General features: G+C 40.9%; 1 protein-coding gene across 1 annotated transcript in view; it reads left to right on the forward strand.

The window, feature by feature from the left end:
• Positions 1-1,153: 1,153 nt before the first annotated feature.
• The window catches only part of ALDH1A1 (aldehyde dehydrogenase 1 family member A1), a 106,877-nt gene continuing 91,383 nt past the window's right edge, over positions 1,154-16,647 (forward strand). The window contains exon 1 of the mRNA XM_029612350.1: positions 1,154-1,314. Coding sequence (XP_029468210.1) covers positions 1,237-1,314 — 78 coding nt within the window. The 5' untranslated portion in view covers positions 1,154-1,236. The remainder of the gene's footprint in view (positions 1,315-16,647) is intronic.

Consider the following 16,647-nt stretch of genomic DNA (forward strand, 5'->3'; position numbering starts at 1 on the left):
GGCAAATAGGAGTTTTCTAATATTCAATGTCCAAGAACTTATAGAATCATGTTCACCTACAGCAGAATTTTAACCAAGGTTTTTTGCTTCACAAATATCTTTGTAAACCTGTGTTACTCTATTCTTCTCTTGCTTGATGTCTCCCTTTTGCCCCCACCAATCCCCCCCCATTTCGTTCCCCCACCTCTCTAGCTCTCTCCTTTTTCTATTTCACTTTCTCAGTGCCGATCTCTCCCTTACTCCGTGTATCAGAGCAAAATATCTTTGCTGATTCACTTCATAAACAGGGAAATCTGGCAACATTTTTCATCTTATCTTTGAAAGTAAAACTATTTGCACATCTTCATTGTTCAACAGCCAAATCTCAGCTGAATGCAGTTCTTTATGCTTGAGAAATATAAAAATGTAGCATTTGCTAGAGCCTGGCACTGGTACACACTCTGCTTTGCCATTAATAGAATGCTGAAAGTTTTTCATTTGCAAAATTGTTTATTAACTAATAATCCTACCCAGTCCTTTTGTCATGACAGAGCTGCCAATAGTATTCCGTTCTTATTTGAAAGACTATTAAGCATAAAGTGCTCATTTGATTTCCTGAAACTGCATGACTTATAAAGAATTTGCAAATATATATAGAGAGAGAAAGGAGATGAAGACAGTTTTTTGGCATTGTTTTAAACTCTACACAAAGTCATTGTTTAAAAGAAGTTACAAAATGCAATAGCAGCTTTCAGTCATGAAACTTAGCAAACATGTATAAAGTAACCTAAATATCCTTATTGGTAATAATAATAATGATAATGATAATAATAGCAGTGCAACATGTAATATTCACATTTCAAGTATCAAAGTTACACCCACTCAGTGCCTTTGCAATTGTACTTCTAGATTTCTTGTTATGTGACATACTCAAATCAGTTTCATGCTCTGCCTGATTGAAGCAGTTCATGGCAAACGTGTGCTGTTTTTAAATATACATGCTTGCAGCTATGATAAGCCAGCTCCTGGAAATGCTGACTCAAAGTGAAAAAGCATTTCTGTAGGAGGTGTGACAAACAAGCAGTAACTTTCCGCTTGCTGCCAGTGCTCATCCAATCGTTATCCTTCCATCAGAATACATTATATTCAGTCTGGGTTAAAAGGAAAAAAAAGTCAGCTGAGTGTTTCAGTCAGGCTAAAAGCACAGAGCCTGTCTAAAAGTTCATTTCACTTGTGTTCTAGGGAACGGGCTAAACCATGTCTGATCAAAACTGTGCTCCAGCTTTCCCAGCAGTGCCAGAACCACTCAAGAATCTGAAAATCCAATACACTAAGGTTAGTACAAGTGCATGGGTCAGTAGTTTTAAGTTGCTTGCTTTGTTCATATTGCAAGATACTGTTGATATGATTCTCAGACGGAGAAAAAGAAACTTGACTAGCTGCATTTTCACAGTCTGGCTAGGATGTTGACTTAATTGCAGAGTTGCTTTTAACTTTTCTGACAATTGTTTCTCTGAAATCCTCTTTCCTACCGAAGAAATGTTGGCAGGATTTTGTCATGTTTCTGCTAAGCATGTTGTTCTCTGATGTCCTTTGAGATACTTGACTGTAAGTGTGAGTGGAATGTGATCAAAGCAAAGAAAACATTTTCAGTAAACATCTAAACAAACAGCGCTGTTGCACCAGGTTTACTATAGTATATTGTAGATGTTTACTTCATAAGCAGCAATAACCTTCATATTTCATAAATGTAATGAGGATAATAATGTCATCAAATGCTTAACCTGCACTGGGTTTACAAGTTTAACTCGCCCATCCAGGCTGTGGCGCACATTTTTGCACTCAGAAATTAACACCTGCCGAAGCAAGCATTAATTGCTGAGCACTCCTAAAAGTAGTACAGAAAAGCAGAAAAAAACTGCTTTTCTGTACAGCCTCCTACTTAATATCATTATGATATCATTATGATATTAATATCATTTTGATATTAATATCATTTTGATATTAATATCATTTTGATATCATTATGATATTAATATCATTATGATATTAAGTAGGAGGAACAAATCTTTCAAAAAATAATTAAAAAAAAAAAAGCACTGGCAGTCGGGTGCAGGAAACGGCCGCTCAATTGACAAGCATCTATTTCCTGAATCCCTGGCTGTGCGCCCTTTAGGGAAACCGATGCTGATAAATTCTGTTTTCCTAATTGGCGGACAGCCGACGCTCACGGTCTCCTTGATAATGCAACCCCTAATTTAAATATTGCATGGCGCCCCCAGGAGGGGCACCTGGGGACACGTTAGGAAAGCGGGCGCTGACTGTTCAGTGCCTGCTTTCAGCGAACAAATATTGCATCGGTCCCATTGTTCGTATTGTCTCCCTCATGACTCCTCCCACTTTCACGTTAACTTCGGATAGCCTGCTTGTGTTCTGCATTAACATGCACTTAAAAGTCCTCTGAACTTTGAACAAAGCGTTTGCAGCATGTTTTTCAACTTTGTGCATTTGGCCATACAGGCAGACTGTTCAGTGAGAGTAAATGCAAGATATTTCAAAGTGAGTAGAAAACAGAAATGAAATGGTGGATGCCAAAGGGGTTGCATCTTTATTTGTTGTAAGCTGGAGAAGTGCACAGGAAATGTGTTTGAACTTGAAAGGCAATCCAGTATGTGATAGAACTGTGAAGCAAGAATTGATGCAATGTTCTAAAACTCCTTCTGGGTTTCATAAGGCAATGGCTGAATATTAAACCTAAATTTCTATTGTTTTCTTATACTTATACAAAAATATATACAGATTTATCCTTTATTCTTTTTTTTTCCCAAGTGACTATCATTTCTGAGTTACAAGTAAGCAAGTGAACAGATTGTTACATCAGGTATGCACGTTCAGTCCATAACAGTAAAGGTTTCATCCATAAAAGACCTTTGAGAATGAGGGATTATACTTGGGTTTTGGTGCACTGATATGACATAGTCCAGAAATGTACACCACTGAAAAGCAAGGAAAGTAAAATAAACATATACAGATATATAATTCATTTTTGTGGAAGAAAAGAATAAGTTCAAGTTTAGCACAGATCTGGTGGGATTTCAGGATAAAAGCTGGGTTACTCAGCATTATCACTCCTTGAAAGGAAATAGACAAATAACAGAAAGCGAGGCCAACATTAGCACACAGCTCAGTATGAGAATCACATGCTCCTTCTTCTGGCCCTGGCCACTTATCACCACACCCTTTCCATGAGACCTACAGTGGCATTTCAGACAGTAGATATAATATAGTTATTTAGATGAAAGACCTAGTGTTTCCTGTGGCAGCTCAGGGGTTTATACTGCGGCAGAGGTTAGAACATTCTGCAGCAATTTTCAAGACTCTTCAGGCAATTGTGCTGTATATTTGCATAAATCAGCATATGTTTAACATGATTTGATAAACACAAAAATCAATTTTTAAAGAAAAATTTCAGGTTTGGTTATTATGGGCCCAAAACTGAAAGCTGGCCGTTTAAGTAACTTAGGACTGGATTTATCAAATGCACATGTTAGGAAAGGGGGGGTGTTTTACGGTAATAGGCAGTTTATGCTAATACCTATCCAAAGTGCTATCTTAGCACAAAATGTCATAAGTGCCAGAATTGATGTATTTCCTACATACAACCACTGGGGGGGACCATGTTTAGTAGGTGGAGAGGGGGAGAAAGAGAGAGAGATGTTACCCAGGTAGAGAGTCCATCAAGCTAGGTTGAGAGAACATTGCACAAATCTCATCTTTGGGTGAGTTTCCTTACTCCAAAGGTCATCAAATCTTCACAAGAGAGCACTGTTCTGTTCGTACATCTCACTTTAAATGCCCCTAACCCCTACACTAATACCTAAACCTCACCTCGAGTGATTAGGTGGGCCTCCCATAGAGATATAAATACCGATCTAGTGTTAGGGTTTTACAGTTTGTCTCTCACTCTCTCTTTCACTCTCTCTCAGCTAATGAACATAGGGGCATATTCAGTGGCCTGTACTTAGCTGTATAACTCCTGCACTTTGAATATTGGGTCTGATCTATTTAAAAATTAAGACACCAATATTTAAAGAGGTTTATCTGAATAACTTGGGAGTTATCTGGATAAAACCTGTGGGATGAATATGAGGCCCAGTTATCTGGTTAACTTAGGGATATTCTGGGGCATCCCAGTGTAAAGATGAATTAATCAAATATTATTTGCCTAATTCTAGACTCCCCAATGATATCTTTAAGCTTATGCAGCTATATTCAGACAATACATCTGATTAAACACTGACGTGTAGTTGAAGTTCGGGCTGGTGGTCTCATACCCTCCATCCCCAGGTTCCCCAAAATCTTTAGAAAATGTTGTGGGCTAGCATCTCCTTTGCAATTGGAAATGTCAGAAAATGTAAGAGTGCCTCCTCATTCCCCCATCCACCCCTTCCTCATTGCCACGCCTCCCTCCCATTCCCCCAAGTCGACCCAAAACTTCCCACCACTTCTGGTATCCCCTAAATGGCCCTGGCCACCTGGGCCACAGCAGAATCATCTCACTCCCGGCTGCATTTTATGCATTGCCCTGACAGCAGTGCCAGTGGTTTGCCATACCGGCATTGCTGTCAAGATAGTACTTGACATTGCTGGGAGCCCTATGCTTGTATGGCAGCTCCAGTGGCCGGGATCATTTGTGGGGGTGCTGAGGAGGGGGCACCTTTACATTTCCACCAAGCAGGGGCTGACCTGCCTCCTTGGGCCTTTTGGCCATCACATTTTCAAAAGATTTCAGGAAACACAGGGGGTAAGGGGCGAGCCCAGCTTCAATGCCACATGTGGGGAGGTAAGGGCCTGGCCAGCAGCCAAACTTTTATTTTTAATGTCTTTTGGCACTTATCCGGCTGCATTCTTTGTAGTCTGTATTCAAACATCGTCGGCAAGTTTTATAGTTTTCTGACTAAAAGGACATTTATCCCACTGAATATCCCAGATTAACTTATCCGGCTAACTTCAGCCTCGCGTCAGTGTTCTTCTCTCGTTCTGTTTATTTCTAATGTTTTCCTTTTCTTTATTTCCTTTCCCTGACTCCTTTCACTGTTTTGTTCTCGGTCTCTCCCCTGTGACCTGCCTTTCCCTTCCTACTTCTGGAGGAGGACTCTTCTCTTATCGCACACCCTCTCCAGCTGCCAGGACGCCTCCTTTCTCAGCCTAACAGGCCTTCCAATTACCTCTGCTCAGGGCCTTTCTACCTTAGCTTCCCTCACCTCGCCTTCTTTCCCATCCCTTTAATCATCTTTCATTTTCTCCTCTGTTCCCCCATTACCCACTGTTTTTTTTTTCTTCAAACTCTCTTTTACAGTTTCATTCATGCACCTGCCAGCGCTTGTTTCAGCTTTTTCCGAGTGACTGTGTCTTTTATAACACGGCGTTGCAGGGCATTGGCATTGGTCCATGATTGTGTTTTGCAAGACAGAGAGCCGTGAGGCAAAAAACAGGAACAGGTTGCTGCGGACAGGGGTGGGGTCAGGCAGAGGTTTATAAAAAGAGAATGAGCTTGCAGGATTTGGGACAGGAGGGGTGGTGAGAGGACCAAAGGTTTTCAGGCAGCCAGATCCCAGCTAGCTTTATGTTCTCCGATTACCAGTTATTTTAAAATATCTACATCAGTGCGAATACCCTTTTTTTTTTTTTACTCATATTGTTGTCCTTATGCATTATAGCATGAATGCATAATGAATGTAAGAGACGCGGTTAATCTGTTGTTCTTTTACAGTGGAGACTGCTATCTTTTTTACACTGGACAGGCAGTGAGCCATCTTTCTCTCTCCTCTTTCACTGTCTTCCCCTACCCATTTCTTTCTTTCTTTCCCTCTTACTCATCTTTCTCGCTATCTTCTTTGTGTCCACCTTTCTCATTGTCTTCTCACCCCGTTTTTCTCACTTTCTTTCATTCTCTCTCTTTCTGTCGTACACATTTCTCTCTCTCTCTCTCCTGCACTCCTTGCTCTGTCCCCTCTTCTTGCTACCTGACCCGTCTCTTTCTTTTACCATCAGCACTTTTACCCACTTATTCTTTCTCCATCCGTTTGGTTGGCAGGACCTGAGGAATCGCACCCTGCCAGCCCTGTTGTGTAATCTCTTCAGCTGGTGGGGAGAGTAAATAACCGTCCCCTGCCAGCTCCACTCCTTCTCTTTGTCTGCCAGTCTAGCTGTTTAAGGAATGACCCCAGCAGTCTACCCCTCTCAGTGGCTCCCTGGCTCTTTGCCTCTGACACACACGTACATTTGTATAGGACAGTGTTTCTCAACCTTTTTTGATGCCAGGTGGGCTGACTTCCCAAACTGACGTGGACCGGCTGGCAGGTAGAGTCGGAGGAGACTTTGGAAGAATGAGGGAGGAGGAGTTCCCTGCTATTGGTGAACAGCATAGGTGTTGCCTTTGTGGCTAAAACTTAAGGGGGGAGTTACCTGATTCCCTCCCCTTCAGGAGTTCCCCCCAGTCTCAACCCTGTTTTAATTACAAGAATTATGACAAATGAGCTGTGCTTCTTGCACCCAGAGCTGGAGAGGGGAAAAAAGAGCAGGTCTCCAAAATACAGAGGATAGTGTTGCCAGGGGCTAAAATGACTTGTACTGGTGAAAGTATGGGTTGATGCAGGCACACATCCATTCCTACACACATACATGACCTTCAGGCAGACTCCCATTCATTCTTGCACACACACACACACACGGACCCCCCCCCCCCCCCCCCCAGGCAGGCATCCATCCATTTATTTTTACACACGCACCAGGCAGGCACACATCCATTCTTACACACACATACATGACCCCCCCAGGCAGACGTGTAGGCCAGGCAGACGTGTAGATGAAGTTCGGGCCGGTGAAACTCCTTTGAATCTGAGCCTCTTTGTGTTCTACCGATGGCATATTTAACACAAGTCTGTGCGATATAATTGTTGCACTGATTGCAGTACAATAAATGAAATAAACAGTTCAAGAATAACTTCCTAAATTGTAAAATCTTTTCTAAAATCCTCTTTTTTTAAAATAAAGAAGTTAATGACTTTAACCAGACGATTGTGCTGAACTGCTGTTGCGTTTCTGTGCTTACCTTTTTCTTACATATTGTTCAGCTATTAGAATTACTTTTCAAAGAGTCTTTCTTTCTTACAGTCAGTGGAGAGTTGGGTGTTTATTACAATTAATAAATATATTTGATCATGGCTGGAAAATTGAAGGCCATGGGTAAACAGCAGATGCACAAATTTCTTTATAGAAAGTGAACTTAAATAGATAGCAACGCATTCTTTGACATTTATTAGAGTAAATTAGGAATCAGAGATGAGTTCCCTCTTGAGAGAGCCACCCAGAAGTGTACTGGCTCCTTTCAGTAGAATAAGTGGCCAAAAACACAAACCCCCCATAACCAGAAGAGGCCAAGCCGATAGCCCAGTGCTATGTGCTGTTGTGCAGGAGATGCATGAGGGCTGCAAGCTCATTTTCAAAGGGAAACGCCTTGCAGAGTTCTCTTTGGAAAATGCAGGCTGGTGCACAAAATGTGGATACATTAAGCACCTGCTGGAAAGTCGGCATGGAGAGATCAAAACAAAATCTCTGAGAATGCCTTCACGCCCCTGACCTACCCTCTCCTCTTTTTCCTTGCGGCTAAAAACGCACTTACTTTTACCCACATCGGGGGCGAGGCGGGCCCTAATCCTAACACATTTACCCATGTAAAAACATTTGATTATTGCCCTCACAGTGTTGACAGTCTCCGAGAGGGAGGAGGGAACCCCAGCCAGCACACAACATTGACCCCTCCTGCCTCTTCATGAGTACAATGGCACCAGATTGTGAGGGCCCATGCCTCTTAACTAGATTTATTTATGGATATATTTCAGCATTTATGCAGTGTTCTAAATGAGGCCACTGTACAACAAATTGTTATAACGACTGGAATAGTTATTAGGTAGCTGCAAATAAAAAAACTCATGGCAAAGCAGCCCCAGTTGGGACACGTTCTGATTAAAGCAGAATAAAGTCCTCCCCCTCCCCCTCCCAAAAATAATGTTTGCCAGCAAAAATGAGCAGAAATATAACCATGACTATTTCACAGACAGCTATTTATCTCTATAGTTTAAGCAAATACATTTTTTACTAATCCAGTGCTCCTTGAAATAAAATATTGGCAGATACACAATAAGAATTAAGGAGCTGAGAACATACTGTATGCGCCAAGAGAGTCGTATTTTATTGAAATGCTCTTCACACCAGCTCTTGAATAGTATAGGCTGAGCCTAGTTCTGCCATCTGATCCAGGTTTACTGGGACAGGTGGATTCAGTCCTGTTTTTTTTGTCAGACCTCATTTCTTGTCATCATGGGAATTTGTGGTCCTGCTTTTATTTATTTTTTTTTTCTTCACATAAAAAGGTTCAGAAAGCAATAAAATGAGGTTAAAGAAAACTAGAAATGGATCAGCTTGCAGAAGTTGGGATAGATAAGATGGCGGCATTATTGTGCCTGAGTCACTTCGAGCATGAAAGAGTTATGTGTATCCACATTTTTAAATGAGATTTCTAGTCACACAGGCTGGGTTAGCTATGGGATGGCCTTCATAAGTCTTTTGGTGTTCTCATATACTTTTGTCAATGTGACAAGAGGCAGGTGGCATCTTAAAGACTAACCAATTTATGGAGGCATGAGCTTTCAAGGACAGCTTCCACTTTGTCATGCATCTGATGAAGTGGACTCTGTCCTTGAAAGCTCATGCCTCAATAAATTGGTTAGTCTTAAAGGTACCACCGGCCTCATGTCATTTTTGCTACACCAGATTAACATGGCTATCACTCTGAATATCTGAACCTTATGTCAGTGTGTTCAAATTACACTTCAGATCTATTTTTTTATTTCCATTTCTCCATGAGTCCTGTGATCTTCTAAAATTTAAAAATTTATTTATTTATTGTATTTATTTATTTATTTATTTAACATTTTTTATATACCGAAGTTCTAGCAACAATGTTGCTAATCACTTCGGTTTACATATAACATTGGAGTGACTTAACAAGTGTGTCTTACATGGAACAGGAAAATGAACTTGGAGAAAAATTGAATAAATACTAATAACAAATAACATTAAAACAAAAACAGTAGTAATAGAAATGTTATATACAGGCGATTAAAATGAATCAATTATGAATAAGGTATCTGCAAAATAGACAAGAGGGATTGGAAAATTAATTCTTTAGTTGTTGAGCTAAGAGGTATTATATGGCATAGACCTGGAGGAGGGATTTGTGAATAGTATTCAATCGTAGGCTTGAGAGAAGAGCCAAGTTTTAAGTCTTTTTTTAAAAGTGAGGGGGCATTGTTCAAGCCTGAGATCCGATGGTAGAGAGTTCCAGTGGATCGGACCTGCAGTGGAGAAGGCTCTTTTGTTTGATGAAATTTTGAGTGGAGGGGTTTTTTATTTATTTAACAGTTTTTTATACCGACCTTCATAGTAAATAACCATATCGGATCGGTTTAATGTAAAAATGTAATTTTAGTAGTGCAATAGTTCAGTGAACTAAATTTTCTTTTCTAATAACCTAGGCCAAATAAGCTCCACATGTTAAGCCTTGCCTCACCTTAACTGTCTGCAAAGAGGACAGGATGCACACTTAGGTCTTCATTCTGCTACTAGCTGCTGCCAAGTTGTTTTGCAAGAGAATTAATAGGACTACTCAATTTCTAGGGTATGGTCAACGCAATGAGGCAGGACACAATAGCTCCGGCCTAGCTTGGCCCATCTGTAGAGCTCTTCATGGATCAGAACTCTTCATGTCAAGGAGCAAAGTGAGCACTGAAAGAGCTGGGTCAGGCCCAATGTTCATTGTCAAAACTGTAGCAAGCAGCTATGGCAATTATAGTCATTCTACTTTATGCTGGCAGCTATCCAATGCTTCTCACTTTTAAAAGAAAATAGGGATATAATTTTCTTGATTGTAACCGTACATTTCTCTTTAATTAAGATATAACTTTCCTGGGAATGTTCTGAAGAAATATCCTTTGAAGTGAGTGCATTACTTTCCATGCCTGAAGAGATCCAAATGGCTACCACCCTCCCTATATATTATAAAAGGCAATTTGCGTGAGTTGTGCTTGTCTCTTGGCTGTGAGCAGCTTGTGCACAGCCAGCAGTTAGCATGTAGCACACCGTGCAGGCCGACAGAGAAATAGGCAGCGACCTGGAGCCGGAGGCTGTCCAGCGGGCAGGGAGATGGGGGGACGCAGCAGAGAGCGGCGGGAGAGTCTGCTGGAGAAGCGCGCAATGGCAATGCAGCACGGAGCTGGAGAGCTACCTGCTGCGGAACGGCCAGTGGTAGGGACACGGCTGGAGCCAGGTCCATGTTGAATAAGTGCAGTGGCCGTGCCCACCCATTATTTTGTGATGGGCCCCTCCAGCTACTATAATCACAGCTTTATTTGTGCATAATGAGAGATTCCATAAATCAACATCTAACACCCATTTCTCTTGGCAGAACATTATAATTGTCACAGTCAAGCAACGTGATTTCAACGGCTTGAGAAGTAAATGTTTTGTTGCTTCATGATACAAGGACAAAGTCCTTCATTTGAAAACGATTTTTTTAGCACTTACAAAGATTAATTAATGGACTTGCGTTTTAGATTATAAGTAAGTCCCACAAGGAAGTTATTTTCTTTCACTCCAGTTCATGACTAGCAAGACTTAAAAACCCGTAACTTTAAAAAGATGTAACACCTGGTTTTGTGCTCCTTTGTTTGTTGGACACTGAAGCATAAAAAAATAAATAGAATCAACATTCTGTTCAGCTTACATTACATTTTGTTTCTTAGTCCTTTGTCACAGATATAATTAGTTCACAGGCAAACTTTCTGTGGTGCTGCCTCTTTTGAGATAAAGGCAACTCTGAAATCTGGGGACAATGGGACATAGAAGTAATACAACTAAGAATCTTTTCTGTATAAAATCTGGTGAGAACTCATAGAACATGGATTCTGCAAATTCCAGAGTTACTAATTCAGTAGAAACATTTGCTTATGTGCTTTTTAGTTTACTGCAAAAAAAAAAAAAAATTGGATTCTTTTTCTCTGATTCATCGAAAACTGTAAATGCATTCAGGATCAGTAGTGGGAGAGGCTCCAGAGAGTCTCAAAACATCCTTATCTTTGTTCCACAACTGTGGCTAAAATACTATTGTGCCAAAAATGTTTGGAGAGATGCCGTGCAGATTCCTCCAGAGTGCATAGGTGTTCTGCTGTTCTTGCCTCTGCGATGGGGCTGGTGTCTGGATGCACACAGCTTCAGAGGAATTAATGGGAGCCCCCGTTCTCACACCACCAAATTTATCTCACCTCCATTTTTTCCTCTCCTTTATCTTTTCTCACCCCCAGATTATTTATTTTTGTCCCCTTCTTCAGTTTCTTTCCCCTCATTACTTCCTGTCATTACCCCCAAATCCATAGGGAGGGGAGTTTTTTTTGAACAACGTGCAGAGCCAACATTTTCAAAGTGGACTTATGTGTCCACTTGGAAAATTCCTAGGGCTATGCTGGTACCGCATGGACATAGGCACAGGAAGAAGTTACACCTGCTCCTGAGGAGCTGTAACTCCTTGCATGTACATTTACAGTACATGCATACTTTCAGAAAAGTGAAAGCATATATGTAATGATTTTTTATTTGGACCACCTGCAAGTACAATTAGACCTTTGCAGTTATTACAGAATGCTGCTGCCAGGGTTTTGACAGGCAGCAGAAAGTGTGATCACATTACTCCAACCTGAGTCGCTTTACATTGGTCCCTGGTAAAATTTAGAATAGACTTTAAAGTTCTCTGCTTATTACATAAATCTATCAATAATGAAAAAATAGAATGGTTAAAAGCATCCCTACATCTTTACAACCCCAAAGAAATTTGAGATTTGCAAACAAAAGCCTTTTAGCTATTCCGTCGGTACAGCTGTACATTTGAGCGAGGGGAGGGAGAGAGCCATTTCAATTGCTGGACCTAAACTATGGAACTCTCTACCCCCAGAATTAAGGTTGCAAAGAGACTTCCAGGTGTTTAAAAAAAAAAACTGTAAACATGGCTTTTTAAACAGGCTTTTGAAAGATCTGATTGAATAAGCAATGCACTGGAATCAGTTCATTATTAATGAGTAGGTAGCTAACTGAATATTGGTGATAGAGGCTTTATTTCCTTTTGTCTCTTCCTGATTTGTATAATTTGTTTGTTTAATTAGAATTATTAGCCTTGTTTTATTTTTTCTTGTAATGTATTTGTTATTTTATAGTACATTTATGATTTTATTTTTTTTACAATTTTTACTCTTTGTAAAGGACTTGAACAGGTTAATGTAAATTGGTTATTTACTCTCTCAGATAATAGAAGGACCAGGGGGCACACCATGAAGTTAGCAAGGAGCTAATTTAAAACAAATCAAAGAAAATTCTTTTTCACTCAGTACATGGTTAAGCTCTGGAATTTTTTGTCAGAAGATGTGGTTACGGCAATTTGTGTAACTGGGTTTAAAAAAGGTTTGGATAAGTTTCTAGAGGAAAAATCCATAAAATGCTATTAATTAATAAACAATAGTAGCTTGGGATCTATTTAATGTTTGAGTACTTGCCAGGTACTTGTGACTTGGATTGGCCACCGTTGGAAACAGGATTCTGGGTTTGATGGACCCTTGGTCTGACCCAGTTATGTTCTTATGTACCATCTTGGAAGCCCACATAAAATGTATGCCATGCATTATTAAGGGTTGAAGGGAAACTAATTGACTGCTAGCATGGTTTAGAGCTAGCTAAATGCAAAAGGGCATCATTAAAAAAATGGAAAGTTTGCCCAAATGGTGAAAATGGGCTTGAGCATAAGCACTGGCAAATTAAATGTAAAATAGTAATAAGGCAGGCCAAGAGAGAATTTGAAAAGAAGCTTGTCAGAGAAGCAAAAACTAATAATAAAAAGTTAAATTTGAAGTAACAAACCTGTTAGAGAGTCAGCTGGATTTCTAAATGACTCAAGGATAAAATGGGTGCTCAGGGAGAGCAAGGAAATAGCAGAAAAACTGAATGAATTATTTGCCTTTCTTCACTGAGCAGAATGCTGGGAACAGACCCACACCTGAAACATCTTCTGATGATGATTCTGAGCAATTAAAACATATCTATGATAATGGAGGATGTAAAAGATAAAATTAATAAACTAAAGAATAACAAATCAGTAGGACTGGATGGTATCCATCCCAGAGTTCTAAAAGAATTCAAACATGAAATTGTAAACTTTACTAGCTATCTGTAACGTATCATTTAAAACAGTCACAATGCCTGAAGACTGGAGGGTGGCCAATATAACGTCAGTTTTTTTAAAGGGCTCAAGGGATGAGCCAGGAATCTATAGACTGATTAGCCTGATGTTCATGCCAGGCAAAATGGTAGAAGCTTTTTTTTTTTTAAATAAATTATTGGTTATACGATAGAGATGGCTAAAATTGGAAAGAGTCAACATGCTTTTAGCAAAGGGAAGTCTTGCCTTACAACTCTAATAGATATTTTTGAAGGTGTAAATAAATATGTTGATAAAGGTGAATGAGTTGATATAGTATATTTGAATTTTCAGAGCGCATTTAACAAAGTCCCCTATGAGAGACTCCTCAGGAAATTAAAAAGTCGTGAGATAGAAGACAGTGTCTTATGCCTGGTTTAAAGACATGAAATAGAGGGTAGGATTAAATGGTCAGATTTCCAATTGGAGAAAGGTTATTAGTAGAGTATCACAGTGATTGATTCTGGGATCTGAGCTGTTTAACATATTCATAAATGATCTTGGAAAGGGAGCTCGAATGAGGTGATCAAATTTGCAAATAATAGAAAATTATTCAATTTGTTAAAAACAGCAGGAGATTGCGAGGAACTGCAGAAGGGCCTCGCGACATTGGGAGACTGGGCATCTGAATGGCAGATACAATTTAATGTGGAAAAATGCAAAGTGATGCATATAGAGAAAAATAATCCCAACTACAGGTATGCAATGTTGGGTTTTGTATAAGGAGTTGCTAATCAGGAAAAGGAACTTGGGGGTCCTTGTGTACAGTATATTGAAATCCTCAGCTCAGTGTGCAGCAGCAGTCCAAAAGCAAATAGAATATAGAAATGATCTGAAAAGGAATGGAGAATAAAACAAAACAGATCTTATTTTATTCTATATTCTGTCTTTTAGCCTCTTCAAAGCAGATTACATTCAGGTGCCACAGGTATTTCCCTATCCTCAGGGAGCTCCAATCTAAGGGGGTTATTTTCTAACCCTATCACACGTGAAAAGGGACTTTTCCCACGCAATAGCTAGATCGGGGCGGCATCGGCACCGGAAGAGGAGGAGTCGGGGCGGCGTCGGGGCGGACGCTGCGGAAACTTCGCTGGTGGTGATAAGGTAAGAACCCTTATCCCTGCCAGTAGTGCGCCCAATAGCACCACCTTTTTCGATGGAGCTATTGGGTGCGAAAACCGGCAACAATAACACCGCAGTGGTGCAATCGTTGCCGGCTTTCGCAGGCCCGCCCCCGCTTTGCCTCCCACTCCCATTACCGCCAAATTCAGAGAGCTGCGCTATGTTAGAAAATCCAGCCCTAAGTTTGCCCCTGAAGCAATAGAGAGTGAAGTGACGTGCTCATAGTCCAAGGTGCAACAGTAAGATTTGAATGCGAATTTCCCTGGTTCATAGCCTACTGCTCTAACCATGAAACTATTCTACTATCTCTATAATCAATCCATCTTGAGCATTGTGAGCAGCTCTGGTTCCCCCCCCCCCCCCCCCACCCTAGAAAACATGCAGAGAAGGGCAACAAAAAAGATCAAGGAACAGCTCCCCTGTGAAGACAGGCTACACAGACTAGGGTTCTTCCACTTGGGAAAAGACAGCTGAGAGAGAACATGCTAGAAGCTAATAAAATTACGAGAGAGTTAGAATAAGGAAATAGAAGTACAGTTATTTATCCTTTCAAATAATGCTAAAACAAGGGGACACTCCATGAAACTAACAACTAATAGATTTTAATTAAGTTATAGAATGTACTTTTTCACTCAGAGTGGGGTCATATTCAGTAAGGTGGGTAGTGAACAAGTTATCGAGTTAAAGTTAGCTGGAATGCTTGTCCTGTTTGTTCAGCAGCATAAACATCCCACTGAATGCACTAGCCTAAAGTTGTCCGGCTGTATGTAGACTGATATACACCTAACCAGCTATATCTGAATATAGCCAGGTTGGTTTTTAAGTACTATTTAACTGTTAGAGCAGCGCTGGAGTCGCCAATACCGGGGAAGTGGGTCCCTCACTCTCGGCAGGGAAATGTTAGTTATCAGGGAGGAAGAGGGTTGGACTGGATAGATGGGAATGGGGGTGGACTGTGTGACATATCAACACTGCGGGTGACTGGGAGGGGAAGAGGAAGCAGTCCGTAATGGATGAAAACTGGGGGAGAGGGCCTGCCCTACAAACCCTGGGGACTTTTACAGTGTTAAGAGAGATTTGGAGGGTGTAGGAAATAAGACCCAACAGGGCCATGTAAGATGTTTTGGAGGTAGGGAGAGGGATGGGATCTGGTTGCTGGCCCTTTTCTTTTCTTTTCTTTTTTTTTTGTGAAGATTTTGACAGTGCTACTTAGGTGGATAACTTTTAAAGATATCCAGTCAGATCTAAATTTATCTGGCTAACCTACAGGCAGATACAGTACAGTGCGCTCCAATGGAGCACACTGTTAGCCGGCATTTGGACGCACGTTTTGGACGCGCTAGCTTTACCCCTTATTCAGTAAGGGGTAATAGCACGTCCAAAATGTGCGTCCAACCCCCTCGAACCTAATAGCACCCACAACATGCAAATGCATGTTGATGGCCCTTTTAGGTATTCCCGCACGATTCAGAAAGCAAAATGTGCAGCCAAGCCGCACATTTTATTTTCAGAAATTAGCGCCTACCCAAAGGTAGGCGCTAATGTCTCCGGGCACCGGGAAAGTGCACAGAAAAGCAGTAAAAACTGCTTTTCTGTGCACCCTCCAACTTAAAATCATGGCGATATTAAGTCAGAGGTCCCGAAAGTTTAAAAAAGTAAAAAAAAAAAAATTAAAATGGGCCCATGGCTGATGGGTCAAAAACTGGACGCTCAATTTTGACGGTGTCCAGTTTCCGAACCCGTGGCTGTCAGCGGGCTCGAGAACCGACACCGGCAAAATTGAGCGTCGGCTGTCAAACCCGCTGACAGCCGCCGCTCCTGTCTGAAAAGAGGCGCTAGGGACATTAGCGTGTCCCTAGCGCCTCTTTTTACCACCGGGCCTAATTTAAATAAATTAAAATACTGTATCGCGTGCACAGGAGAGAGGGAGCTCGCCCGCTCTCCTGTGATTTTACTGTATCGTCCCGATAGCCGGATATATCTGAAATTTGGCTGCGTTAGCTGGATAACTAAAACCTTCTCCGGAATGTCCCTGGAATGCCCCTTTTTTATCTGGCTGTAATTTAGCTGGGTAAGTGGTTGAATATGTCAGATTTGCCATTTAGACCATTTGTGAGTTATCTGTCTAAATGGCTTTTGAATATTGACCTCACGTGTACAATAGAGCTGTGGAATCTGTTGCCAGA

This window comes from Rhinatrema bivittatum, chromosome 1, assembly GCF_901001135.1.
Source record: "Rhinatrema bivittatum chromosome 1, aRhiBiv1.1, whole genome shotgun sequence".
Classification (NCBI taxonomy): Eukaryota; Metazoa; Chordata; class Amphibia; order Gymnophiona; family Rhinatrematidae; genus Rhinatrema; species Rhinatrema bivittatum.